At 42.3% G+C, this 26144-nt stretch overlaps 1 protein-coding gene across 7 annotated transcripts in view; it reads left to right on the top strand.

Moving 5' to 3' along the window:
* Nucleotides 1-26144, top strand: part of NFAT5 (nuclear factor of activated T cells 5) — a 58583-nt gene that overhangs the window by 22317 nt on the left and 10122 nt on the right. Inside the window, exons 2-11 of one of the 7 annotated variants that reach the window (XM_065640621.1) lie at nucleotides 8676-8737; nucleotides 9198-9750; nucleotides 14468-14660; nucleotides 16692-16882; nucleotides 17797-17969; nucleotides 21478-21612; nucleotides 21783-21835; nucleotides 22970-23102; nucleotides 23707-23784; nucleotides 25788-25936. In XM_065640621.1, the coding sequence (XP_065496693.1) occupies nucleotides 9227-9750; nucleotides 14468-14660; nucleotides 16692-16882; nucleotides 17797-17969; nucleotides 21478-21612; nucleotides 21783-21835; nucleotides 22970-23102; nucleotides 23707-23784; nucleotides 25788-25936 (1629 nt within the window). In that variant the 5' untranslated portion in view covers nucleotides 8676-8737; nucleotides 9198-9226. Of the gene's footprint in view, nucleotides 1-5106; nucleotides 5197-8675; nucleotides 8738-9197; nucleotides 9751-14467; nucleotides 14661-16691; nucleotides 16883-17796; nucleotides 17970-21477; nucleotides 21613-21782; nucleotides 21836-22969; nucleotides 23103-23706; nucleotides 23785-25787; nucleotides 25937-26144 lie in introns of all 7 variants that reach the window. The other 6 variants (XM_065640623.1, XM_065640622.1, XM_065640626.1 and 3 more) reach the window with 6 other exon arrangements.

A 26144-nucleotide genomic window follows, 5' to 3' on the forward strand; every position in this document is an offset into this window, starting at 1 on the left:
TCTTGGGTAAATGTTTACCTGCAAAACAGGTCTGTAGACTGTTCCAAAAGTGTAGAGACAGAGCAGAAAGCTGAATAGAACAGTCCTTGCTTCTCCCTCTGCTGTTGGGAGGTCAGATAGATAGATATAAAATACATCTCATGGGTGGACAGATGGTTGGGTATTTCTGATACGTCCGAGGCCAGGCTTTTTTTCTCTTTAAAACTGGGGACAAACTCTTAGGAACAGGGGAAGGAACATCAATGTCTACAAAAATTGTCGGTGGGGGTACAAGGAGAGGTGAATTCAGTCTTTGTGGTGGATCTCAGCGGATTGTTTCAGTCACAGTCCCCCCTCCCACAAACTCCCCTGTGCAGTGACCGATCAGGATTTGTCCTCTGAGCCATTTCAGCTCAGCGCGTGTGGACGGGCGCTGGTCCCAAACCTCTCCCCTTTCTCCAGAGAACAGGACACAGGTGTCTCAGCTGTGTTCTTGCCGTAGCTGTGCCATGGTTCTAGTTAAAAGGGTGTCTTGTGTTTTCTTTAACCGTTTCAGGATTGCTACAGTGTCTTTGAAAGTTGTTGCCACGTTTTCCAGCCCTGTTACTCTGCCCTGTGTAGTAAGGAGAAGTCTGGCTGGGCTGGGCTCTGATTTCTCAACAGGAAAATAAGAGGAAAGTCAGCCTGGGCTTTGTGCATGTCTGTATGCTTACACAGGAAAACAAAGCTATATTCTACATTTATATTTTTAAAGGCCTGAGACTGACTGTTCATTTGCATGTCTCAAGTTCATAGTAGCAGAATGCAGGCACGTTTTCAAGGAGCTGACACTGTCCAGATGAGGGGGTGAGGAGGAAAGATGGCTCGGGCAACCCAGTGTTCCTTTATCGGAAATCTTGCCCTTGTTCTCTGTAAGTCTCTCTCTCTCTTTACATTTTTATGTCAGCTCTTAGTTGCTCTAAAACCTCACTTGTTTTGGAAGTGATAGGGAAATGATAGTTCAGTCTCCATAACGTCGTAGATCATCTCATTTACTCTTGTTTTTAAAAGGAAGGGCTAATTTGAAACGCTGCTAGCAACGCCTTATGTGGAAGCCAATTCCAGATATAATTACTCTCGATAATGAGAGGATTACATTTCAGGGAATGATCCAACGTGATGAGAGCTTTTTACTACTCCTGTAGTAGTTAACACAGTGTGTGCTCTGCTTCCTGAAACACAGAGTAAGGTCGTATCTGGCTGAAATTTAACTTGCTTGAGGCTTTTCTGTCAGTCACTTTGCTGTGGGGTTTTGCTCCATATAAATCATGTTATAGCTGAGAAATACATACTGCTGCAGTTAACTTCTCTGGTTTTTTTTGAGGAGCAGGATGGGCTGTTTTTAGCAGCGATGACCTTGCAGGGGCAGACTTCTAGTTCTTCCATTTGGAAATTTGTTTTGTGATTTACAGAACAGTTTTAAGAGTATTAAAATGGAATGTTGCTGATTGGATTTTCATTAATTGGTTAATAAATGTGTATCTCATATTCATTAATCCAGACAAAAGAGGTATTACCCACTCTCTGAATATCAAACAGGCAAGTATCATTTAATAGAACTCTAGGATTTTGAGCTGCGATGTTCACAACCTAAGCTGCTGTCTCCAGCTTCTAACTCCATTATTCTTCTGGAAAGCAGAAGGGAGGAAAAGGATCTGGTTTTACTGCTAGAAACTGTTCTCTGTGCTTGCTATTTGAATTACAAGTGTCTTTGTTCAGGGGACAGGAAAAGGAGGATTTTGCCTGCTGTGGTACCATAAACACATTAAATATGAATCATCTTCTAGACTCTTGAAATGCAGGAGGGTGTCATGCTGAGAAATGTCATTGGAAGCTGTGCCTGGAGCTTTCCTATATGAAGTAAATGTGCCTGAAGCTTCAATAATGCCTTCGACACAATATTTTTAAGCTCCAGTTGCAAGGAGGGGTGCTTGGTTCTTTTTAGTCGGTTCTTAAAAGTTGAACATCTTTTTTTGTGTGTTGAGCAAGACACATTGAACAAGTGCTTTGAATGCTTAAAATTCAACCTGCTAATTTAAGTCCTTTCCCAAAGGTGCCTTTCTAGTCGGTAGCTCAACACCTTGTTCTTGTCTTTTGAGTCAGGTGTATTTTCGACCACGTACTTCAAACAAGTGTTGCATTTTCATCTTCTATCTCCGGTAGCAGGAATGCTCCAACCGTCCGAGCCCCAGGGAAGGAAGCGGTTGCAGAACTTGCTCCTCTGCTCCCGTCCGCTCCTCGCGCTGTGGCGGATCCAGCCTCTTGATGAGCTCTTGGGCTGTTCTCCCTTTTCCCTCTTTACCAATGTTTTATATCGCTCCCCAGGATAGTAATTCCTGCATAGTTTCCATTCTGGCAGTTTCTTATCTCAAACTGAATTCTCCACAAAAAGAGCATTGTTCTTGCCGTAACCAAAGGGGGAACAGATTTGATGCCACTGAAATGTATTTACTGATCTCTTTTTCACATTCTTCAGATTTGGATATAATTAATCTGTGATATATTGAATTTTTCTGGCTCCCAAACATCTCTGATTGTATCCTGGGAAAATATTTGGTAAACAGTGAAGCTTCACCTTTTTGTGGTCATGTCACTTTTGTGCTCCGCTTAATTAAAGGGATAAACTACTTGTCCCAAACAGGCATAATTGGCTTTTTTGATCAGACTTGTTACTGAAATACTTGCCTAAGCATTTTTGGTCATTTTAATTATGAAAGTAAGGCTTTGCTTCTCACTTGCTGCTGTAGAGAAGTGGATATAAATCCTTGCATTATCTGTGGGGTAGAGACTGGGTGCTGATTCCTACTGCCAGGATAAGGCTGCTTCATTATTCTCAAGCTAAAGATTCTAATAAAGCCTCAAAATGGAGATGTGAGGTTTTATTTTTTTCTGAGTAGCTAGAGTCAGGCTTCTTAATTTTTATTTTTAATGAAAATATTTTGTCAATTTATCATCCTTCCTGGAGTCATTAGTCAGTTTTTCCTGTTGATACAGAAATAATTACCAGAGATTTCAAAGGGGATATCAGTGCTGCTACTAATTCTGTTATCCAATTATCAGGAAAAAAAAAAAAAAGGATTCTTCTTTGTAGTTGCTCTCCAGTGCCTGTAAAGACTTCAATTTCTTTGTAGGCTTTTCCCTTCCCCTTCCCACCGCCCTTCCAGTTGGAAATACCTTCCTGTGTGTCCTCGGCGGGCGCCTTCCAGGGATTCCTGTCTGCCGGTGTCCCAGGCACCGCTCTCTTACAGAGTCATTGGGACCAGGTCCTGCTGCTCTTTCAAACGGCACCTTCCTGGTGCGTATTGCAGCGCGGTGCCCTGGCCGCGCTGGGTCAGCACTCGCAGTCAGAGAGTCGCTTTGGTTGGAAAAGACCTTTAGGATCATGGAGTCCAACCATTAATTTAGCACTGCCAGATACGTGGACACGTTTGAGAATGATTTCTGGAGCCCTGATGGGGAAATGTACGGCCTGGGCTGGTGGGGAGGATCCGTCGTCTGCACTGTCTGCTGGGGAGGAGGCAGCTCTGGGAGCGCCAAAGACAAGGTTTTGTTTTATAGAAGCTCTTTAGGCAACATGTTCTCTGCAAATGCAGTTAGAACGCTGTAGTTGTGGGGGATTGTATGTGCGTTGAGTGCAGACGTGGAGCAGAGCTTCCTTACAGTTACCTGCAGAGGGTCAGATAGATGTACTCTAGTCATCACATTTTTTCTACATTAAGTTTCTTTTCAGTCTTCCTGAATCTGATATGGTCAGTAAACCACATTTTCCGGAACTGCTCAATCGAACACAAGCGCTGTTTTATCATTCTGAGAGATTATTTTTAAGGCAAATTCTTGCATTAAGTGGCTTCCGTTCTTACATTGAAAAGACTTGAGAATTACTTTGTGACAAGAGAATTCCCTGTTCCCTGATGAATAATAAAAAAACAAGCCAGCGAAGGGCAGAAAGAGAACAATCTTATTGCAGTTTTATTTGCGCACCTCCTTGCAGTAGCAGCATCGAAGACTTGGTGAAGGCCAAGAGTTCTTAAATTCTTAGAAAAGAACCACCATACATGTGAAGAACAGAGGAGTGTTTGTGCAGTTGTTGTGCCAGGTGACGGTACCGTCACTCTTTTTGGTGACAGAGCTTGGAGAGAGCAGCTGGGGGTCCTAGAGTTCTGACTTGCTTGTGCGCAACTGATACCACTCGGAGATACACGGACTGGGGTGCGAGCCACTAACCACAGCTCTGCTCGGGTACCTCAGCTCCAGTGCTCGTTTAATAACGATGGCATTTGTAACAAAACCAGATTGATCGATGTATTTACCCAAAATATAATACACTGCTTGGTTCAGCATGTGAATGTAAGGGGAATTTACACTGTTGGGCTTAATGAAAATTAAATTAACCTACCTATCTTGAATCTGAGTGTTTTTAATAACTGGTGAACTGGATTGCTTTATTATATTTGCTGGGATGCTAGTTTTTTTCTCTATTAATACACTTAACTTGCATTCTAGCTTCGCCATTCAGAGACAGGCATCGAGTGGTGGGTTGTGTGACAGTGTCTGTCAATAGTGAAGACAAATAGTGCCAGAGACACTTAACCCATCCAATCTCACCCAGGGTATAGGTCGGTCTTGTTTTCAGACTTCTTCATAAGTCTCTTTTCTTTCTTTCTTTTTTTTTTTTGTTATTTTTTGTTTTATTTCTAAATAGTGGATTGATACTGATCTGAAACTAAACTTTTTGGAAAAGTTTTTGACATTACATCAGTAATACAAGACGAAGAAAAGTAGAACCCCAAGTTTGGCATGTGAGATGTTGAAAGCAGGTTTGCAGCCACTTTGTAAGTTCTGGGTTTTACCTTTAAAACCTTTGGCAATACAAGGGTCAGTGATGGAAATTTTGCACATGTATCCTTCTGGTTTTGTTCTGAAATTGTTCTGTGTCCAGAGGTTCAAATAAGCCAATGAAAATACAAAAGTCTTATCAAGACCATGAATGAACAAGGAGTTCGGGATTGGCTCCACGTAAGTGTTATCTAAAGACGAGACTCCCTCAATGCCAAGTAGTGATTTTTTCTTTTTTCTCCTGCCTTTCAGACCTTTTTGTAGAGGCTGAATGCCTGTTTGACTTCACAAGATAATAGGATATAGACATATATGTCATTGCCTTAGTTGCTAACTCAGGAGGTAATACATTTTCTTTGTGCAATGCTTTATGTTTCTGAAAAGCAAAAGACTGCACTGACTTGCTCCCGGGGATGCTCTTTGCTGCGTGTTCCCCGGGCTCTGCCGTTCCATGGCCTGTGATTTTCAGCCGCATGCGTTTGTGCCGCAGGCGCGTCGTGTCCGTCTGCCGCTGCTGCCTTTGGCTGCTTTTTGTCTTCAGAAAGAACCGGAATTATTCAGTCTCTCGATTGTGAATGTAATTCCATTCACTCCCCGAAAGTGAGGGAGATGTGTGGGAGCGGGAGGCACCTTTTTAGAATTTCTGGGAAGCGAAAGTACAAATGACTGGTGTCACGAACAACTGGAAATTCTTTGAAATTTAGTTTTCCTGGGAGTGGTGCGGAGTAATTGGTTATCTTTACTTGCATTCTGAACTCCAGCACTAACCACTTAGTTTGTTCGTTCTTTATTTTCTCTTTCATTTACACATCACAGAATTGTTTGTTATTGAGGTGTAAATTATGATGTCCAAACCAGAACCAGCGCTTCCATATGCTGATCTGGCTGACGTCCTTCTGCCTCTCTTGGAAAGAAAAAGCTCGCAAGACAGGCAACAAATTCTGAATTACTTATTTCAGCCACCTTACCTGTTACAGTGATGGCAACGAATAGATTCAGGAGGCTTAGTTTCAACAACGATCAAAGTTGCTCTAATGCGGAAGTAGTTTTCTTTTCTCTCCCATTATTTTACTAAGAAAAAGGAAAAGCCACCTTGTGATGCTGGTGCCCGTTTCATGTGTAATCCTGGGGCCACACACTTGCCGTAACATGCACTTGGCTTCTGGTCAGTGGCGTTGCTCTGAAAGCGATTTTTGTTTTGAGACTGTGCTAAAATATATTCAGTCTTATATTTCAAAATGTCCGTGCTCATTTAAACTATATATTTGTCATTGCAAGCACTGTTAAATTGCAAGTGAAAGAGCCACCTGTAACAATTCCCATTCCCATGCGTCTGAAGAAAGTCGCCTCAAACAAGAGCAATGCTAAAGCTGGGAACGCGTGTGGCCGTGTCCCCTCGCACGGTGACAGCCCAGCCCTGCTTGCACTGGCTTTACTGGCTGCATGGGGGGAAATTTCATTCCTCAAACCCAAGGAATTCAAAATGCTCTCACCTCTTACAGCAATACTGGGCACATTTGAAATACTGAAAACTTTATTCTAAACTTTTTTTTTTTCCTCCCCTAAAATACAACATACTGAACTCAGAGATCTCCTTTGGGGTTTCTGATAAATGGAGGAGATTATAACCAATTTATAAGGGACAGTGTTTCTTTCCTTTTTAAATGCATAAAGGAGGAACACATACACACACATGCTTTTAACTTCAAGGAAAAAACCTGGAGGGGAAATTTTTGGATAGTAATAATGAAAGTAACTTAAATATTGCAAAATGCTGCACCCTAAAGTAATGATACCATTAGCAGCTCTTTCAGCTTTATACCAAAAAGTATTCTGTTTAGCGATAGATTTATTTTTTCCCCTAGGAAGGTCAGGGCAAAGTCCGATGGTTGTATTTGTGGGCAGGGTGTGCACTGAACCCTTTGCTGGGCAGGGTCTGGGCGGTGTTTGCCGCCCCTGTTCTGTGCACGCCTCTGCAGGAATTGGCACTTCACGTTTTTCTTACAGGTCTTTTAAAAGACCTTTCTAAAACATTCCCAGTATTTGCTGTGAAAAGATAAATCTTTGATATTAACGTAGTGGAGAAAGTCTTCCAGTTCCGGAGCCCTGCTGCCTGGTTCTATGAACAGGATCATTTAATTGTCAAAGCCTTTGTCACGGGCTGGCAGACATGAGACGTGCGCACACTGTTTCACCAATTAAAAGCAGAATCGATGTAAAATAGGGAAAATACAGCTGTTCAGTAAGGCAGTTGTACGGTGTTTGTGCTGTGTGCTCCACGTATTCCCTCTGCAAACACTCGCGTGCAGCGTATACACCATCTGCATGCTGCAGGTTTCTGATGGCGTGTACAAACGGTGAATGGAGACTAATTCTATTTTAACAAAACAAAGTGGAGATCCCAAATAGCAAGTCTTCCTCAACTCAAAGTGGCTGCAAATCAGCTCCTAAATATTGTCACTGAAATTAATATCTAGATTGAATAGTTCTTGCCAATCCTATAACTGTTTTTGAAAAAAGCATTGCATTAATGCATGATATAGAAAGGATAAATTTGCCTTTAAATTGGAATGCAGTTCGAAGCGACTGAATTCTTCAATTTCAGCCACTGTATTTGCCGAAGGAACTGGAAAATGGAACTGGTATCATTCTTGTGCTCCTTGTTCACTGGGAGGTTCGGGAAGAGGCTTCCTATGAAGATAAAAGCAGAATAGTTTATTGAGAAACTGGAATGACCACTAAATTTTACAATCTGAAGTAGCGTAGGTTTACTTTTAAATTCATTTAGCGCAGACGAGCTGCAAGAAACAATAATAGTTTAAAAACTCTTTTTCATGGGTCATTGCTCCCCCCGGTACTCACGAGCAGGTTGGTTTCTAGGGAGGTTGGCTGGGTTTGGCTCTTAGTTCAATAAATACGTCATGGCTGAATATACTTTATTCTGTTAGTTTTAAATAGCTTAAACTGGATAAATACTGTGACCGTCTGTAAACCTCTTAGACTGGAGAGATTAATATATTATTTTGGATTTTTTAAAAAATCCTAAACAACAAGAAGGAAAACATCACATTCCTCTCAATAACAGGTGTTACCTCTAGGACACCAGTAACCAGCTGAACAAACTTATTGGATAATTATGTGTATATATTATGTACGATTTGTTTCCAAAATGAGATTATTTCTGTGGTTCTGGTTTATTGCATAAGGTGTCGTCAGCAGTGCAGAAATGCAGAAAATAGCATCTTCCCCCTAGGAAGTGTAAATCTGAATAAAAAATGCAGTTAGTTATTCCTCAGTGAGCTACAGCTGATTTAAATGAATAAATAAAAACCTGTGTTTGTACCGATTTCCTCTCAAATGTTTTAGCCCATATTTTTGGCTGATCTGTCCATTAAAATTATTCAATGGAAATCACGATGTTGTTCTCCAGAAACGCGCAGGGTTTTGTTTCAGTCATTCAGCTGTCCTTTCATCTTTCTAAGAGAGGTGGATCTCACGACCTCCGGAGGATCGCACTGTTTCAATGTTCTGCTCGACAGGGCTGCTCAGAGCTCTGTCCCGAGCTGTCTCTGTGTAAGGAACTCGGTAATAAAGTCTGAGCGAACTCTGGCTCGGTGACTGAAAGAGTCAAACCACAGAAATTTAACATCGGCTTATATCAGCGCGTCACCAATACCTTCAAAATCAACAGCTATGTCATAGTGACTGATACCAGTTCCATTTTGCCTACCAACTCAGTTGATTTTATATTTTATTTCTCATTTATGATGGAATATTCAGCAGCTCTTTTTCTCATTTATTTTCTCATATTTTTATTCCAGGATTTGCCTCTGAAGCAGGGAGTGTCTGCATTAAAAATGACCTGTAGTTCTCTGCTTCATAGGTTAGAAACTTATTTTAATATTTTGTGGCTAAGCACAGTCCCGTCTTTTTCAAAAATAAAAATTTCCAACAATAAATGGTTTAATTGGCATTGAATGTGGATTATAAGCATTTTGCATTGGGGCTTCCATTATTTTAGATGGAATGGCTTCTACACAATAACTAGTCCAGCTGAGGCAATGAAAGCTCTGTTTACTTGCAGCCGTTTGTATGAATTAACATTAAGTTTTAAACAAGTTGATGACAGTGGATCGTACTAAGTCTTGTTTGGCCATGGCCAAATTACCGTAGCGGTTAGGCCGTATTGCTTTAAGCATTAACATTCTAAAACGTTACCAAATTCCAAATATTTGCTGGGGGAAAGCAATCGGTTCCTAAATCACTTTATTTCAATGGGACTGCTATAGCCAGCACACGCAGAACCATGTATCTTGTATTTACTTGTGAATTATACACCGCAGATGCTTCTTCAGCTCCTTCCTCTTCCTCCATGGGCGGTGCTTGCAGCTCCTTTCCCGCCTCTTCCAGCGCCGCCGTTTGCTCTACCTCAGTCACCGACAGCAAGGCTATGCAAGTGGAGAGCTGCTCCTCAGCCGTGGGGGTAAGTACCCGAGGGGTAAGTGACCCGCAGTTCACCAGTCACACGGCCCCGCCGCCCGCGCCGAAGAGACACACAGTCCTGTACATCTCGCCGCCACCCGAGGACCTGCTGGACAACAGTCGGATGTCCTGCCAGGATGAGGGCTGTGCGCTGGAGTCCGAGCAGAGCTGCAGTATGTGGATGGAGGATTCACCCTCCAACTTCAGTAACATGAGCACCAGTTCCTACAATGATAACACTGAGGTGCCACGTAAATCGCGCAAACGAAACCCAAAGCAGAGGCCAGGGATCAAACGCCGAGATTGCGAAGAGTCCAACATGGATATATTTGATGCCGACAGTGCCAAAGCGCCTCACTATGTCCTTTCTCAGCTCAGCACGGACAGCAAAGGCAACTCTAAAGCAGGAAATGGGTTGGTATCTGCTTTTTTTTTTTTTTTTTTAAAAAAAGTTCTATCACCATATGTAAAACCAAACTAATAAAACTCCCCCCGCTCCCCGTCAAGTGTTCTACTCAGGTTCTCACATAAATCCCTTCCCTTCTTCGCTGTTCCCTTTGGCGTCCTAGACGGCGATCAGTTCTCATTAGGCTGGTTAATCTTTATTTAGAAGATAAAGCTAAACTTGCCCGCAACAATTGGATGCAGCACTGATGAGTTCATCTGTATTCTTGTTTAAGTGAAATTCGTAAAAGATTGCACCATTCCATTTATAAATAGCAGTGAAAACGTTATTGTATTTAAAAAAAAAAAAAGTCAGAAGTGGACTGGACGCACCCTAAGTCTTAATGCTTTTTGCAGACTTTTATGTGAGGATTTCAGTCTGTGCACTTTACCTGCTTCTGTTTCTCTCTTTCTCTATTCATGAAATAGAGAGAGTGATGGGAGTAGAAGTTAATGGCTTGTTAAGATTTCTCATCATTTAAATTAACATACCCTTTACTTTTTTATAAAATGTTAAGATGATACGGTGAACCAAAATTTTGTTTTTTCTTGTTAATTCACTTCTGTATTTGATTTTTTCAGAAATAAACCTCTAATCCTGTTTCTCTCTGTGCTTCTGGGTTGTGTGCATGCGTGTGTCTGTATGTGGGCACGCCTGGGTGGTGGCCTCTCATCTCTCCCACTTCACACTGTTCACTAAATGCATTTCAGTAGTTGCTTAAAGAGGGAAAAGTCCATCAGTTTACACTAGTGTGTTAGTGTGTTGATACATTTTGATTTTTTTTTTTTTTTAACTTGTGGCTTCTTAATACTTTTAAGTATGGATGGTCAAGTGGATAGATTTGGTGCTTTTTTTTTTTTTTTGAGGGGTGATATTTTGTTTCTGTTTTTACTTTCATGTCTGTGCTCGCAGTATGTTCTAATGTTCATCACAGTAATGGTGAATATTAAAATTTGGCTGATGGGAAAGATGATGAACTTCTCATATTCCAAAGGGAAAGAGCCTGGAGTCTGTATTCCCAGGGTCGTTGCAGTTCCATACTTAAAATTTCACTGTGAGAAAGTGATGCTGAGAAACTCTCCAGAGTGTGCGGCCTGGGTACCACAGCGGTGGAGCCAAACTGGCGGTACTGGGAGCCCCAGCCTTGCACCCGCTCACGCCTCGGGCTCTTCTGCTCCATCCTCACACCGACCGCTCCGCGCCTGGCTGCGCTGGTCTGGCATCTCTCCTTTGCGCCAGCTGAAGCTGATAATAAAACATTAGTGCAGAAGCAGATTTGCATATGTAAAGCAGTTCCTTGGAACTAGGAGGCTGCCTCGGCGAGCACAAAGATCAAGCTCTCCCCACAAACTTTATGGAAGGGGAAGAACTGTGGGACTTGTGAATGGGACCTCTGGACAGAGAAGGGAGATTTAGTAAACTCGGGAACAATACATGTGATCTCAGTCTAAAACATCACAAAATGATAACATTCCATCAAATATTAGGGGCTAACCAGTGAACATGGATCGCTCCTGTCAGCAGTACTCTGAACGTAGGGATAGATAATCATAATTTTTTTCCTAATGTGTCATACACAGGCTAGGTTGAACTGCAGCTAAACTCGTATGTAACAGAATTGACCTTTTATTTAAAAGCTCTGGGACAAGAAATGGCCAAGGTATTAGAGAACTTTGTTTTGCAGCTGTATATGGAGATGTAGCGTTACAAATCTAGGTCACGGTAGGACTGGGGTTTTTGGCTGCCCGGCCGTGGAGCTGTGCCGAGGGAGTTCATTGCTCCCGGCATTCAGAAAAGAGCAAGGAGAGCGTCCGGGCTGGGCCGCGAAGTGGAAATAGCATTTGCCTCAAAAGAGCCTTGGAGTCAGTTGTCTTCAGAGCTGGGAAGCAAAAGAATATATTCCTGTGGAAACTTAGAATTCGTGAAAGCCTCTTTAGAAACAGATGAATTGGTGGTGATTTAGGGCAGAGTCTCAGGTTTCCGACGTGCTTGGTGTCGCTCGGGCCTTTGCTGGGAGCAGCCCTGACGCCAGGACCAGGCAAAGCTCAGCTCGGGGAATCGCTTTGGACGCAGTCACGGGCTTTGCCACTTACACGGCTGTTTTACAAAAGAAGTGCCAGCTTTGAGGAGCCGTTGTCTGGTAACAATTGAGCTAATAAATGTGTATGAAACATTTTACTGTTTGTATGTGCATGGGTATTAGTGATATAAAAAAACTAAATTAAAAGGATGTGGAAACGAAATATCCTCATAATTGGAGAATAAAGACCACTGCGCAGTTCTGGTGAAGACTTTACAGTTGCTTTTCAAGTTCAGCTAATCTGATTGAAAGCAACGATTACTTTAGGATTCTAGAGGGAAGACATTCAAAATAATTGTTAGCCAGCACCTCTTTGCCTAGATATGACAATGTAAAAAATATTAGTATGTTGGCAATTGAGGTAACTTAGGTTTTAAGAGTAAAGTACTGTCAGAAAAAGGGAGTTGTGTTGGAGCAGCCAAGTGTTAATGGCGCACAGCTAAAACTTCACGTTTTGAGTGTTAAAAGTGACTTTCGCTTTGGCTGCCTCTCTAATGCTTCCGTTCAAATGCAATAACATCTCAGCCTCCTGTATTAATTCACGGAGCTGGAGATGACCAGGTTGGTCTGGGCAATCCCAGCGATGGTTTTAGGTTCTCCCGTCCTGCGCGGGGTGCAGGATCCTGGTGCCGCGGTGGCAGTGGCTGAGGCTTCCTCCTCACCTTCCCGCGGGACATTAAGAGATTACACCTGTGCGATTTAGAATCCTGAGTGAGGAAAAGAGGAGATGTCACAGAAAGCTCATAAATGTATGATTTTTAATCACTGGTCCATTGGAGTAACGTCCTGACAAGAAGAACAGAAAAAGGGGTTATCTAATGAGCTTGAGGTTGATTAGCATTTTTGCTTAACTTATACAGAAGCGAAGAGTGTAGTGGTGTTAATTACGGTTAATTTAGTGTATTGCAGGTTTTGTATATGCTACATTGAAGAAGAATTTTGTCTCTTTTATTTTCCTAAGAGAAGGTATGTTTTTACATAGCATTTTTGTTTTTTAAACGGCCTGTTTGACTAGACTACGGCAGAGTAATTGGGACCCCTTGGCAGAAAGATGGTGCTCTGGCAGTTTTTTGTACTAGTTTTTACCTTGACCCTGCCTCTGTGTGCTCACTGGGTTGAAGACGAGCGTGTGGGGCAGCCGGGGCTGCTTGGGGACACGTGCCGGGGGAGCGGGAGCCTCGCTGGGCAGCCCGTGGTGATGCGGTTCACCCTCCGAGCAGGAAAACGTGAGGGCAATTCATACAGAGCACGGCCATGTCCATTTGAACCCTTTCTTACATCTCTTGAAAGGTTTTGGACGGTCTGTAGAAATACGAGCGTGACAAACAGGGCTTGGAGGGGTCCGAGGCGCGGCGGAGTCGGGGCAGGGAAGCGCTTGTGCGGGAGCAGCTGGGCCAGGCGGTGCGGGAGTGACGTGGAACTGTCACCGCACCCCAGCGGCTTTAGGAAGGTCCTTTTAAGCTTGTCGGTATAAATCAACTGGGGATCGGGAAGAGAACACTACGGGTTACCCCAGCCTTCAGGGCAGTGGCAAAGCTCTCGGGAAAGGATTTGGAAGAGGCGGCATTTCTTTCAGCCTTCTCCCCGAGAAGAAACAATCCAGGATAAACTACTTCTGTGTACTGCACGTTGAAACAGGATTTGTTTTTCAAGCAATTCACACCTGTTATTTTAAACTGCTTTCTTCAGAGTCATTAGCTGTTAGAAACTACTTTTTGGTAGTAAAAAAGATGATGACATTTCTGCATCAATTCATTGAGCGCTTTTTCTGCCTGTCCCGTTTGCCATGGCATGTTTACGTTTGCTAGTGGGAAATGAGTCCATTTTCAGTTCAGGATCATTATACAAACCTGCCCCAGAGAAGATCAAGATTTATTTTCCATTGCGCTTTAAAGTGAACACAGAATTGACCACATGACGTTGTACTTTGGAGGGCTTCTTCATTCATGTTTTAATTATGGAACTGAACACAAAATCTTTACAGTACATCTTCAGTTACGCACCTGGAAAGAAACAGTGTTTTTTGCATACACCGCAGATTTAAAACTGGTGCAATTATGTCAGAGCTTTTGCAGTAACTAATTTGGTTTTTAAAAAAATTATCAATCTGCTTTGACAGAAATTGGTGTTTGAGTTTGCATGGATATGCAAGTTCAGGCGGAGACAGGCATGAGGCTGTTTTCCTGTTTAAAGAAGTATCATTTAACCTTAAATCCATTCAGTGTGTGTGTGTACATACGTATATTTGTTACAGAAGCGAAACAGCATATTCGGATAATATCATGCTGTATCACATACTATGAAAAAGCAGATTATCAGCCTTCTTTTTGTTAGCATAGTTTAACGCTAATTGCTTTTCCCATCCTTTACGTTCACTCTCTGCAATGCAGTTCATTTGCACTGGATGGAGGAGGCAGGGAAGCACCGTTCCTCTTCCTCCTGCAGGTTTCCTTCCTTCTCAGAAACAGAACTCCAAAGTTTGCTCTCAACTATAAACCTTCTGTCCGTTGATATACACTATCTTTTTTAGCTTTTCTGTGATTTAGTTTGTTTTTACTAGGGAGCTGCTTATAACATGTTTTTCATGGTCTGCTTTGGCTTCCCAGAGCATCGGAGACCCCGAAGGGCGCTGGCGGGAAGAAGACGCCCATGTTGTGTGGTCAGTACCCGACCAAGAGCGAGGGGAAGGAGCTGAAGATCGTGGTGCAGCCGGAGACCCAGCACCGGGCTCGGTACCTGACGGAGGGCAGCCGGGGCTCCGTGAAGGACCGCACGCAGCAGGGCTTCCCCACCGTGAAGGTGGGTGTCGGGGAGACGGGACCCTTCCCAGGGGCGCTTCGGTAGCATGGGAACTGGTTCCGTTCAAAGAGGCCCGGAATCTCTGGTTTTAGAGGGAAGCGGAGGGACTTTGCAGTCTCTTTGCTGTAGGGACTGTGCTGTAACTCTTCTTGCAGGTAACAAGAAGTCCGATTTGCATCGCAAAGTTACAGGAGGAAGGACGCGTTATGTCAAGGCAGATATATATGATCTGTGATGCACGTCCTGTTAAACTGCAGTTACACCAACTGTGTAAATAGACACTTGAAACTTACGGAACTAGGACGGTGAAGCGCTGTAACTGATTGCTGATGACAGTAGGTCATCATTTTGCCTTATTGGTAAAGACATAAAACTAGGTTTCATTTAAAAAATAAAAGGCGCCTTTATAAAAAAAAAAGTAGTATCTGCATCCACATATCCAGTGTCTGCCTTTAAGGCAGAGTCATAAGGTGGAGCCGAGGTGTGCTAGCAGTGTGCTTAGCAGGGGGGAAGAACATGTGGATCGGTAGAACCGGCAAAGGGAGGAGGAGCAGGGGGAGCAGTTGTGACCACGCCGAGCAAACGCAGCCTGTTTCCTGTGTAGACTTCGATGCCTTTAATTTACCAGGTCCACAAAGAAATGTTTATGATACAGCCCTTAAAATTTGTGCTGACTACTGCTGCCGATATATAGAAGTATACTTATCTTTGAAGTCCAGTTCAACAGTGTTAAAACCATCTCTAACACTTCACTCAGTCCTCCTGGGTAATGTAGAAAATCCAGTAAAGTTTCATAAGAAAATAATCCCTTTGTGTAGTCCTGTTGCTATGGTGGTTTAGTGCTCGTTTGTGTGAATTTTTTAATGGGCCGTTGTTCATCTGAATTTCCTTTTAATTCCTTTCCCGGTTACCCTTTAGCACCCATCAGTGAAAATTCTGTGTGGAAGAGTCTCATGTTACTGAATTCCTGGAAGCTCCAGCTTGTTTCACCAAGAAGCAAACTCGTTCATACTCTGCATATAAAAGCCTGCCAGGGCTGGACAGACAAAATGAGTCAGTGGATTTTCAGGAAATCTGAGCTAGTGGGGAAAAAAAAAAGTAAAGTACAAGAGGGCTTTTTGTTTTGTTTGGGATGTTGTAAAGATGAGGAGGAACAGTGTAAAAATGTTGATAGTTCAGTAGGGATCTGGCGCTCACTGGTCTTTATGGGCAGCCGTGCAGACGCTCCCCCTTAAGCACACTGAGGAGGAGCAGGTTCTGTGGCCCTTCAGAGAAAACCACATTACTTGATGACTTAGAACTAGAGAGTCTACAGTCAATATGCAACATTAAAATTGTATAATCAGACCTTAGTGAAGTGACTTGTCTGGCAAAAGAAAGATGATCATGCCTGCGAGGTGTCAGTGGGTGTTCAGCCGTCGGTAGCAGATTTTTGCGTTTTCTTGCTGATGGTGTTGCCCAGCTGGAGCAGTTACCATCCAGATGATGGGAAATCCTCTTACACACCTTTCGTATCTTCCTCTGACAAGAGCACCGGGAAGAAAACGAGCACTGGTTTGCTGTAGTGAGGCTGTTTCTGGCCAAGGACGCTTTGGTGATGTGACAAAGACTGTTCGTTCAGCTTTCCGTGTGACAGATTCAACGGCAGGATGGCAGAGTCCTGTTTCCTGCCCTCTCCTTCGGGCCACCGCGTGAAACGGAGTCCTTTTGTTGGCTGTTTTCACAGTCCCGTGTTCATTCGTGCTCTCTTGGCTTTTGAGCTCTTTGATGTGATTCGTACATGGGAGCCTGTAGTGTTTATTTAAGGGTTGATTGTCTTTTACTGGAAGAACAAATGACAAAAGATAAAAAAATATTGGCGTTTTGTTTGTAAACTAGATGAAAAACTTTTGTTCCTTCTTCACTTAGGATTGTTTCCAGCTACACTGGGAGCAGATTCACTTCAAATTCAGCGGCGTAAAATGTTTTCTGTTTTGGTTAAGAGGCGTTGCTGGCCAGTTGGAATATTTAACGTGTGTCGGTGCGTTTCAGCTGGAAGGTCACAACGAGCCGGTGGTGCTGCAGGTGTTCGTGGGGAACGACTCCGGTCGGGTGAAGCCGCACGGGTTCTACCAGGCCTGCAGGGTCACTGGGAGAAACACCACTCCCTGTAAAGAGGTGGATATAGAGGGGACGACTGTTATTGAGGTCGGACTGGACCCGAGCAACAATATGACACTTGCGTGAGTAGCTTTTTTTTTAAGAAATTGTCATTTATTCGCTTGTTTTCAGAAACTGATTTTCCTTTTTCAGCTGGATTTTAGCAGTTAAAAGTCTGGAACATCTTGGCACACACCAGGAATTTAGTGAAGCTACACATATAAGAAAAACTTTAAAATTGCATTCTCAGGTTGTGTTTATTATACTTGATGCTTCATCTGGTCTTTCCCTAACCCTATAAATTAACTTTGTTACGCTAATTTCATGTTCTTTTTGAACTGAACATCCCAAGTTAGGCCTCAGATGCTCCCTGTACTTTTTGGATGTAGGGCTTGAGATCCTGGTAAAACAACAACGTTCTCCCTAATACATCAGGCTGTGTTTGAGGTTGTTTTCTTTGTTTGCTTTTTGCTTGAACCCGTTTTGCATCCAGCATGTGTTTCTGCGCGTCAGCGCCACATCGGGCTCAGCCTGGGACCGGTTACGGGGTGACGGGTCTGTCACTCCCACGTCCCACTCAGCATACAAAATAACGGGACTACAGTAAGTTTTCTTCTACTGCTGCTTTAAGTGAACACGGAATATTTTGTAGTAATAATCCTACAAACCCAGATCTAGCCCCAGGAATGGAAGAATGAAGATCCATTATTATAAATTGCATGCTTACCAGAATTACTTGGTTACATTGGATTTTCTGTTTTATTCATACTGCTTTCATATTCCTTCCTCCCATGATTCATCATCCAAATTATGTAGGGATGAATTGAAAACAAAGCTATATAATGAGAAAGGTCATATAGAGACTTCATGTAAATTTAAAAAGCCCCTAATATTCAGTAATTGCTTCAAGAGTTTTTTACTTTGTGGCATGTGTAAGTAGTCGTAAGATTATTAAAGATACTGAATTCTTAAACTCTCAATTATTTTGTGTTGTTAGGGTTGATTGTGTGGGAATACTGAAGCTGAGAAATGCAGACGTTGAAGCTAGGATAGGGATTGCTGGTTCCAAGAAAAAAAGCACCCGTGCTAGGCTGGTGTTTCGTGTTAACATCACCCGCAAAGATGGTTCAACTTTGACTCTTCAGACACCTTCTTCCCCAATCTTGTGCAGTAAGTATCAAAATTAAAAGTTGCTGTTAGAGGACTCTGGATTTTAGTGTGATTGCCTAAAAATGCCTGAGGAAAAAAAACAAACCCAATGTTAATCTGTGATTATTTCAGAATTGCTATGGCTAAGATCACATGGATTGATTTTTATTTGGGGTGGGGTGTTAAATGACTGACCAATATTTAAAAGTAATTATAACTTTTATTAAATGATTTTTTGCCTCTTAAAAGGTCAGAATTTTTGTCATGATTCCTTTGAACTCACTGTATGACTTTCCTGATAGAGGTTTTCATCTGTTCTGTATTGTCACGTACATGTGCCAGCTCTCAGTGACAGCAAGGGCTTCTCAGAAGTTAGTGAGCGCGGCTCTTCACATTTGTGGGAGTTTGTTGGGCCAGAGGCTGAATCTGTTCTGGTTCAGTGCAAGAATGAAACTTTTTATAGCTAGTTATTAAGATGCTCTATTTAGCACTGGGCGCAGCTGGCCGCGCTGGCTGGTCGGACCGAGCAGCAGGGCTGGGGCGGTCGGAGGAGGCTGCAGCACGTCGGGGCTGCCCGTGGCCAGCTCTGGGGAATTGTGCTCGTCTCTCAAAGGGAAGAGATGGGGAAGTGTGTTTCAGACAGCTGTTGGTGGAACTATTGCTACTTCCCAATGAACAGGACGATAGGAAAGCTTTTTCTCCATGCATGGAACGTGGTGTGATTATGCAAGCTCCTGGGTGCTTGTGTTGTGCTCTTTACATTGTATAAAAACTTCCTGGTTTTGGTGTTTTCTTTTTTCTAAACACTGTCAATACCTATTGTGTCAGGGCTGCTATTCAACTCATCAGAAAGCGCAGCTTTGTTGCCAAAGAAAGAACAGATTGGAAGAGGAGATAATTAGAACCATGTGAGCTTCCCCATCAGATCCCCGCGTGGCCTCAGCGCTGCGGGCGCCGGGCGGCTCAGCAGGCGTGCCGTGGAGCCTGTCCCGCCTGCCAGGGCTCTGCTCTGCCAGCGTCCCTGGGCACGGCCTGCGGGGAGCAGGAGCCCCGCGGGATCCCCAAACGCTGGTAACCAGGGAGGTGGTGCTGCCAGCACAGGGCTCTCCCTTCCCCTTCCCCTTCCCCTTCCCCTTCCCCTTCCCCTTCCCCTTCCCCTTCCCCTTCCCCTTCCCCTTCCCCTTCCCCTCTGCCGTGCGCGATGCTTCAGGCCGTAATTTGGTGCTTGGGTGCTCTGCCACAAAGGTCAGCTCCAGGTGTTCCCAGCTTTTTTCCTTCTCCTGCCACTTTTTGCTAAATCCTTCTTTTCCCTGTGTTTTTCAAACTGGCAGAGTTCTCAGACTTCTCCGTTTATGTTGTTGGAAAATACATAAGTACGTTTGCTAGAAATATGGTTGTCTCTGTAGTCCATTCCAGTCAGTATCGCATTTTAGTATCTGATGTTAATTTTCTGATTTAAGAGATAAACATTTTCTGTAAAATCTCCAAAACCTATTTCTGTATATGTTTGGTTTGTATCATTAACTTACTGGTTAAAGATAAAATTATTTAAATCACAGCAGAAATGGGAATGTAAATTATTTGGTGTTTTCTTGAATTCAGAACTTGCTATTGGAGAGGTCAATTTTAAAACAGGCCGTTTAGCTAAAAAAGGTATTTTTGGTGCATTTCCTGCTTCGATTGTTGGTAAGGCCGTTCCATGGTTGGTTTATGAGGGTCCCTTGTGGTCTTAATTCCTGTTTGTCAAATAGATCCTTTGATACCTGTAACATTAGTAGCTATGCTTTGAGATATGGGCGATGAGTAAAAAGCAGAATATCTGAGTGATGACATGCTAAAGGACATTAGAAGAAGAGGAAGAAGGAAAGAAAAAAAAGTTATCCTTCCCTAAATAAAGTTCTTGAGGCTCTTCCCAGGTTTGCTGTTCCAGATTTTGTGTTTCTGCTGCCGTAACTTACTCCCAAGTTACGGTGATCGCAGTAAAACCTCAACCAGCCGAGTAGTGCTGGTACATAAATACTGGCTGATCAATATGGCATAAAACGTTGTTGTTTCTGTTATTCTTTTATATAAATCATCTCCTCCAGCACATTACATCTGCTTTGTTTGCTACATGGGTCTTACTACAGATGTGTATTGCACCTTCTCATAATAAGGTTCGTTTTACTCATCAGAGCCTGTTAATGTTTTACAACTAATATTGCTGTCAAAAGTTTCAGTAATGTTCCTGAAACCATAGGAAACATTAAGTAGATGTGGGCTCTTTATTTAAGGTCTACATTTTAAACAGGCTTTGCTAACTTGTTAGCAAACCTAAATCCAGTTGCTCTTTTCAGAAGTTCATGTGCCTTGAGCGTATTTAGTGTTGCGTAATGGTTGCCGAGGAACCCGCTGCAACAGTTGTAGAAAAATCCTTTCAGAAAGGTCATGAAATAATTTGGAGTGTTACAGTGTGTGTGTTCTTCTGTGTAAGGCCAGAGAATACTGTTATTAAACACTAAAAATGGGCCATGCACGTGCAAAGCACAAGTACAGGCTTATGCCACTGGGATTTTGTGTTGAACAGAAAAGATGGTTGAGAAAATATTATTAAAAACTAGAATGATTTAATAACATATTACATGTGACATAGTCAAAATACATTATTTTAAAATGTATGTCTGTATTTAAATTGTCTTTGGCGCTCATTTTCATTTAGTGCACGTGGGCTTATTTGATTAATGCTTTAAGCAGCACAGAAATAGTTTGCAGCAGAGACAGTTTGTAATGTGTTATATAAATCATCCCTGAGAGGTGGAGGTTTCCAGGGCTGTGACCTGTAAGCCGTGTTCTCTCGGCCAGTTTCTGGGGTATAAAGTGCTGCGATCCCAACTGCAGAGACGCGGCTCTTGCAGGAGTTGTATCATCTGAAGTGCAGAGCTCTGAAAGTCCAGGAATCACAGGATTTTGGGAGGGACCTTAATGCGGGTCCAGCCCCAGCCCTGCACGGAGGGACACCCTCCAGCTCTTGTGCCAGCTACGGCAGGGGAAAAAAATCTGAGAAAAAAACCAACAGGTAATATGAGAATTGCTACTTCTGCCCTTTTGCATAGCAGAACAAAATAAGCTTCACAAAAACGTTTTTATGAGCTTAAGGATAAGTTTGTGCTTCAGCTGTATCTGAGGGCTGATGCATTTGTTTATCGCTCTCTATGCCAGGGAATTACAGAACTGAATTCTCTTCAGAACACTTCTTGAGCTTTAGCTCAAACACTGAAAGTTTTGTTTTGAAGATTTAATAAATACAGGAGAAAAGGGAAAATATTATTAGTGGATCGTTTACCTAAGTGTGATTTTTATGAGGTCATTACATTTAGCGAGGAAATACTCGGAACGGTTATCTTCTGAAAAGTTTTGTCATGCATGATATAGTAAAGGAAGAAGCTCAGGAATTATTTTGTTCCTTCCTCTATAATCCTGTAAGGAAAAGCTTTTTGTTTTGGATGTTGGTATTGTCTTGATTTCAAGCTGTGTGTTTTTTCAATTGCAGCTCAACCCGCGGGAGTTCCAGAGATCCTAAAGAAAAGTCTGCACAGTTGTTCTGTGAAGGGCGAAGAGGAGGTTTTTCTGATTGGCAAGAACTTTCTAAAGGGAACAAAAGTGATTTTCCAAGAGAACGTTTCTGGTTAGTGTGAAAGCAGCAACGGCTGGGGGTGCTGAAGAGCACGTGTTTGGGTTTATGGGGGTTGATAACGTTTAGTTGTAGAGAGCAAACCAAGAAGCAGAATCAAAGGCACTAAAATAAATTGCTTTATATGGATGTACAATAAATTATGCTTTTTAACTTTCATTTAGATGAGAATTCTTGGAAGGCAGAAGCTGAAATAGACATGGAATTATTCCATCAGGTACTTCTGTATTATTATTATTGTTGTTGTTATGAAAAAATACTCCAACTCTGTTTTCAAAGAAAAAACAAACAAACAAAAACGCTCAACCCCCACCCCCCCAAGCCTCCTCAAAACCCGAATAAACCTTTTCTTCTTCCCGTGCATTTCTAGAAATAATATTGCTTTTCTTCAGATAAGTTCTTCAGTGAGTCTGGTAGAATATCATTGTTTGAGATTTACGGAAGTATAGTTTTTCAGTTTCTAATTGAGAACTTAGATACCACCGTAGGAGTGTGGTACATGACCTTGGTGAGCAAGTCTTTGTCCTTAATTAGGATGTAATTAACAGGCCTACTCCAGGTTTTCCAGCAGCTTTCCTAAGAACGCGTTAGGTTACTGCTGAGGGGAAGCACATGGTGTGTGGGCCATGGTCTGCACACCTGGCTGGGTTTCTGTTCCACTGGGCAACGTTTTGCAAAGTATTCGTTTATTCTTTTTGACACACTTAATTGTCTTTCTGGACTATCGGTCTGAAATTAGAGAGATTTAGGTGTGAACAATGTCTAACAAATGTCGTCTTGCTCCCACCTCCGAAGGCAGTTCTGTGCATGTGCTGGTAGAAATGATTTCACACTTCTGGTGGGACAGATAGTTGGGGAATAAACAGCCTGTAGATCACTCGTCGCTGCTGCTGTTGGTGACTGATCGCAGGTCTGTTTTTTGATGTCTGCTCAGTGCTAAATCCGCTTAAGTGTAACATGAAACTGCCTCCTCCATCTGTTCACACCAAATACAAGGACCTGATTCAGCAGAGCGGTGAAGTGTCTGAGTCCGGCAGCGTTTGATGGCAAAGGGATTGCAGTTCAGTAAGGCACCTTAGGCCAAGCTTATGATTAAAGTACTGGACTTTACAGGTCTTTGCTTTCTTCACCTTCCATTTAAGCTGTAAAGTGCCAATGAGCATCATATGGGCAGATTATTCGAATATCTTCTAGCACAGGTTAGTTACTGAAAGTATAACTCGATCACATTTTCCCCAGTGTCTTTGGTTTTTATGTTTTATCAGTCTGTGTCTCTGTTTTGGTGGGTGTAAATACAATTAAAGTCAACAGTAACGAAGTGATTTTTTAAAAAATTATTTTTGCATTACAGAATCACCTTATTGTGAAGGTGCCACCATATCATGACCAGCAAATAACCTCAGCTGTTTCTGTGGGAATATACGTGGTGACCAACGCTGGCAGATCACACGATGTGCAACCATTTACCTACACTCCAGATACATGTATGTAAAACACAAAACTGGGGAAAAGAGTGGACAGTTTCACCTGCTAAGCATCTCATTGCTGATTTTGTAGTATTTAGTGCATAAACCAGAAATGTTTAATAAGAACATGGATCTTTTCAAACTCCTCTTGCTGGCCTGCTTTCCTTGTTTATGTGGCAAGTAGCTCAAATTCCAGCTCATGGAGACAGCTGTTCTTTGAAAGTAGCATCCATTTCTAGTATAAGGTTCAAAATGAAGCTGAGCAGGAAAAAAGCAGAGATGTTACATACAGTGCACCAAATACACCAAAAAACCACACCAAGCTTTATCCTGAAGACTGTTGAGGTTTGACCATCTGATGCATTTTATTAATCTGTATTGCAATGCATAGTGCAATTGCCGACTGACTGGTTTTGGACGTGAAAATGGTATTTTGGGCACTGTGGTCATTGGTGCATTCACAGCCACAAACAGAAAATTTTATGTATGACTCGGAATGTGTCTCTGGGTTTCAAACAACCTCAGTTTCTTTAAGGTGTAACTATTTTGGTTTGCTTTCTGGGTTTTTTTGTTGTTTATTTTGTTAACGTAAGGAAGTTTTCAATGTGTTTTGTCTCAACAGCTGGTACTCTGAAAGTTAATGTGAAGAAGGAAATCTCTAGCCCAGCCCAACATTGTTCTTTTGAAGAGGCTATAAAAGGTACTAAATTGATTCTTATCATTGTTGTTAATAATTGAACTATGAATTCTTACCCAAATTTGGAGGAATGAATCAGACATCCTGTGAAGATAAGTCTGTGCTTATAAAATCTGGCCATATTCTTCTAGCGAGGTTTGTTTTCTGATTCTGAATATTTTACTTTATAACCGTATTGCTTTAAGTATATTTTAACATGGGGTAGTATAGAACAAAACCTTCGCAAAATAAACCCAAACCAAAAACCACCTAAAAAACCCCATTTTTGTTTTCATGCCTCAGGCCATACAGTCTAATCTGCATTTAATACTCTTGCAAGGGAAAAAGAACAAGAAAGCCGCCTAAGATGTCAGTTAATACAAAGGATTTAGAAGCTATGTACTGCTCTTTTAAGCAGAAACACAAGGTGATGGTGAGGGAAGAACTGAGTACTGAAAGCCCTGATGTGCCAACACGGTATTTTTCAGAAGCTGTTGATGCTTCCAGTGGGTCGAGCTAATTAATTGCCATTAATTCTGGCAATTCCCCTTCAGCGAGGGTTTTTTCCTGACCAGTCTGTCCATGCAAAGTTTATCTTTTTGTTCCAAGGGAATGAGGTTTAGGTTTGCCTGGCTTTTAAGTGTGAAGTGAATTGATCCTTCCGATAATTGAAATGAAGTAGAGGAAAGCAACGTTTCTTAGTCGATTGGTAGAACTATGGCAGTGCACAAAGGTTAATGGAAATTTCCATAGGCTGCTCTGCTGAAAGCAGGTTGAAAGATAAGCAAATTAACGAGGTGATCACAGGTTTGATAGGAATCTGTAGCTTCAAGTTAAAATCATGAAGCTCGTGTTTGAAGTTAATAGCTTGGTCTTGGCAGGGCATGTATTTATAAGTCGACATTGCAACTTGTTGGGAAGGATAATACAAGGTATGATGAGTTTAAACCTGCAGAGAATATTTGGGGGAGAAACATGCAAAAATATTTAGGGCAATGAAACAAGTTGATAAAGGGACTGGTAAGACTTCTATCGTCGAGATTAAAAAGGTGAGGGAAATAATGACTGATGTACTGGGGCAAGGCTGACACCCGTCTGACCCAGTGATCAACCAAGGGGAGACCAGCGGCTTTGGGAGAACATCTGCTGCCTGTCAGGGCACAATGTGCTGGTGCTGTCGCTTCGTGCCCTCTGCTTGATTTGTGTGATAAATCTTAATTTAATTTCTTATGTGGGTTTTCTGTGAGCCAGCTCTTTTTTGACAGCTCATTCCTGTACCTGTTGTGCTCTGGGTTGATCATGAACCAGAGGTCAGACAATCCTGTCTGCTCTCTTTACTTTATCTCTCCATGTGTCCTAGCCTATCCTTCCTCACTGTTGTAAGTGATAAAGACCAGGTGGGGATCTCAGCTTATGTAATATTTTTAATGTGGATCAGGAAAAATTCGAATTAAAACTTTAAAAATTCATTTTAAGAAACCAATTTTCTACTTAAAAAAATAGAAGAAACAGGCACTACAAAAGCAAAATAACAATTTGCTTTTGCTACAGAGCTGGCATGCAGATTTATCAAGGTTTTACTTGACTTGTCATTTAAGAGAATTAGGATACTGTCTGAACACTTCGGTCGCTCTGTTCACATGTTTATCTGAAAACAGACATTTTTCAAAATGAAATAGAAAAGTCGTACAGTTAAAAAAATGTGTGGAGTCTTGAGCTCTCACGTTTGTAGCTAAAGCAGTTGGTGGACAGCTGTCCTGGTCTAGAAGGATACAAAATGAAAGAAAAACAAAACCAGGGCTTTGCTGTTAGTCTTAAAAATAATCTTTGAAGGTTTGAGTTGTTTTTTAGGACTATTGGCAGTATTCAAATGGTTGCAGTGATCTCTGTGCATGTCGACATCTTAGATGAGGATGAGAGCTCTTAGGGTAGAGCTGCACAGTGGAACGGGGAGCAGGGAAACAAGGAACCCACTCTGCATAGTGAGTGTTGATGTTCCATTGCCTTTCCCTTCTTTGTGACTGCAGCAGTGAAAGCCACCAGCTGTAACCTGGAGAAGGTGAACATGCTTCCTAGTGCCTTGATAACTCCACTCATGCCAAGCAGTATGATTAAGAATGAAGATGTGTCTCCAATGGAAGTAAGTGCAGAAAAAAGGTCTCCCCCTGTTTTCAAGGTGAGTTTGGTTGTGTTCCGAAGACAGTAGCTGTAATAGTCTGAGTTACCTCTGCCCATCGGTCCGTGTTCTAGTAGTGGAGAAGAGTAACATAGACGGAAAATGTTGTGTCTGAGATCGGTCTGGGCAAAACGTATGATCACAGAGCATGATTAAAATACTAGATGTTTTCCTTTGAACGTAACTTATCTTGCTCCTGCATTCAAAC

This window comes from Caloenas nicobarica, chromosome 9 (genome assembly GCF_036013445.1).
Source record: "Caloenas nicobarica isolate bCalNic1 chromosome 9, bCalNic1.hap1, whole genome shotgun sequence".
Classification (NCBI taxonomy): Eukaryota; Metazoa; Chordata; class Aves; order Columbiformes; family Columbidae; genus Caloenas; species Caloenas nicobarica.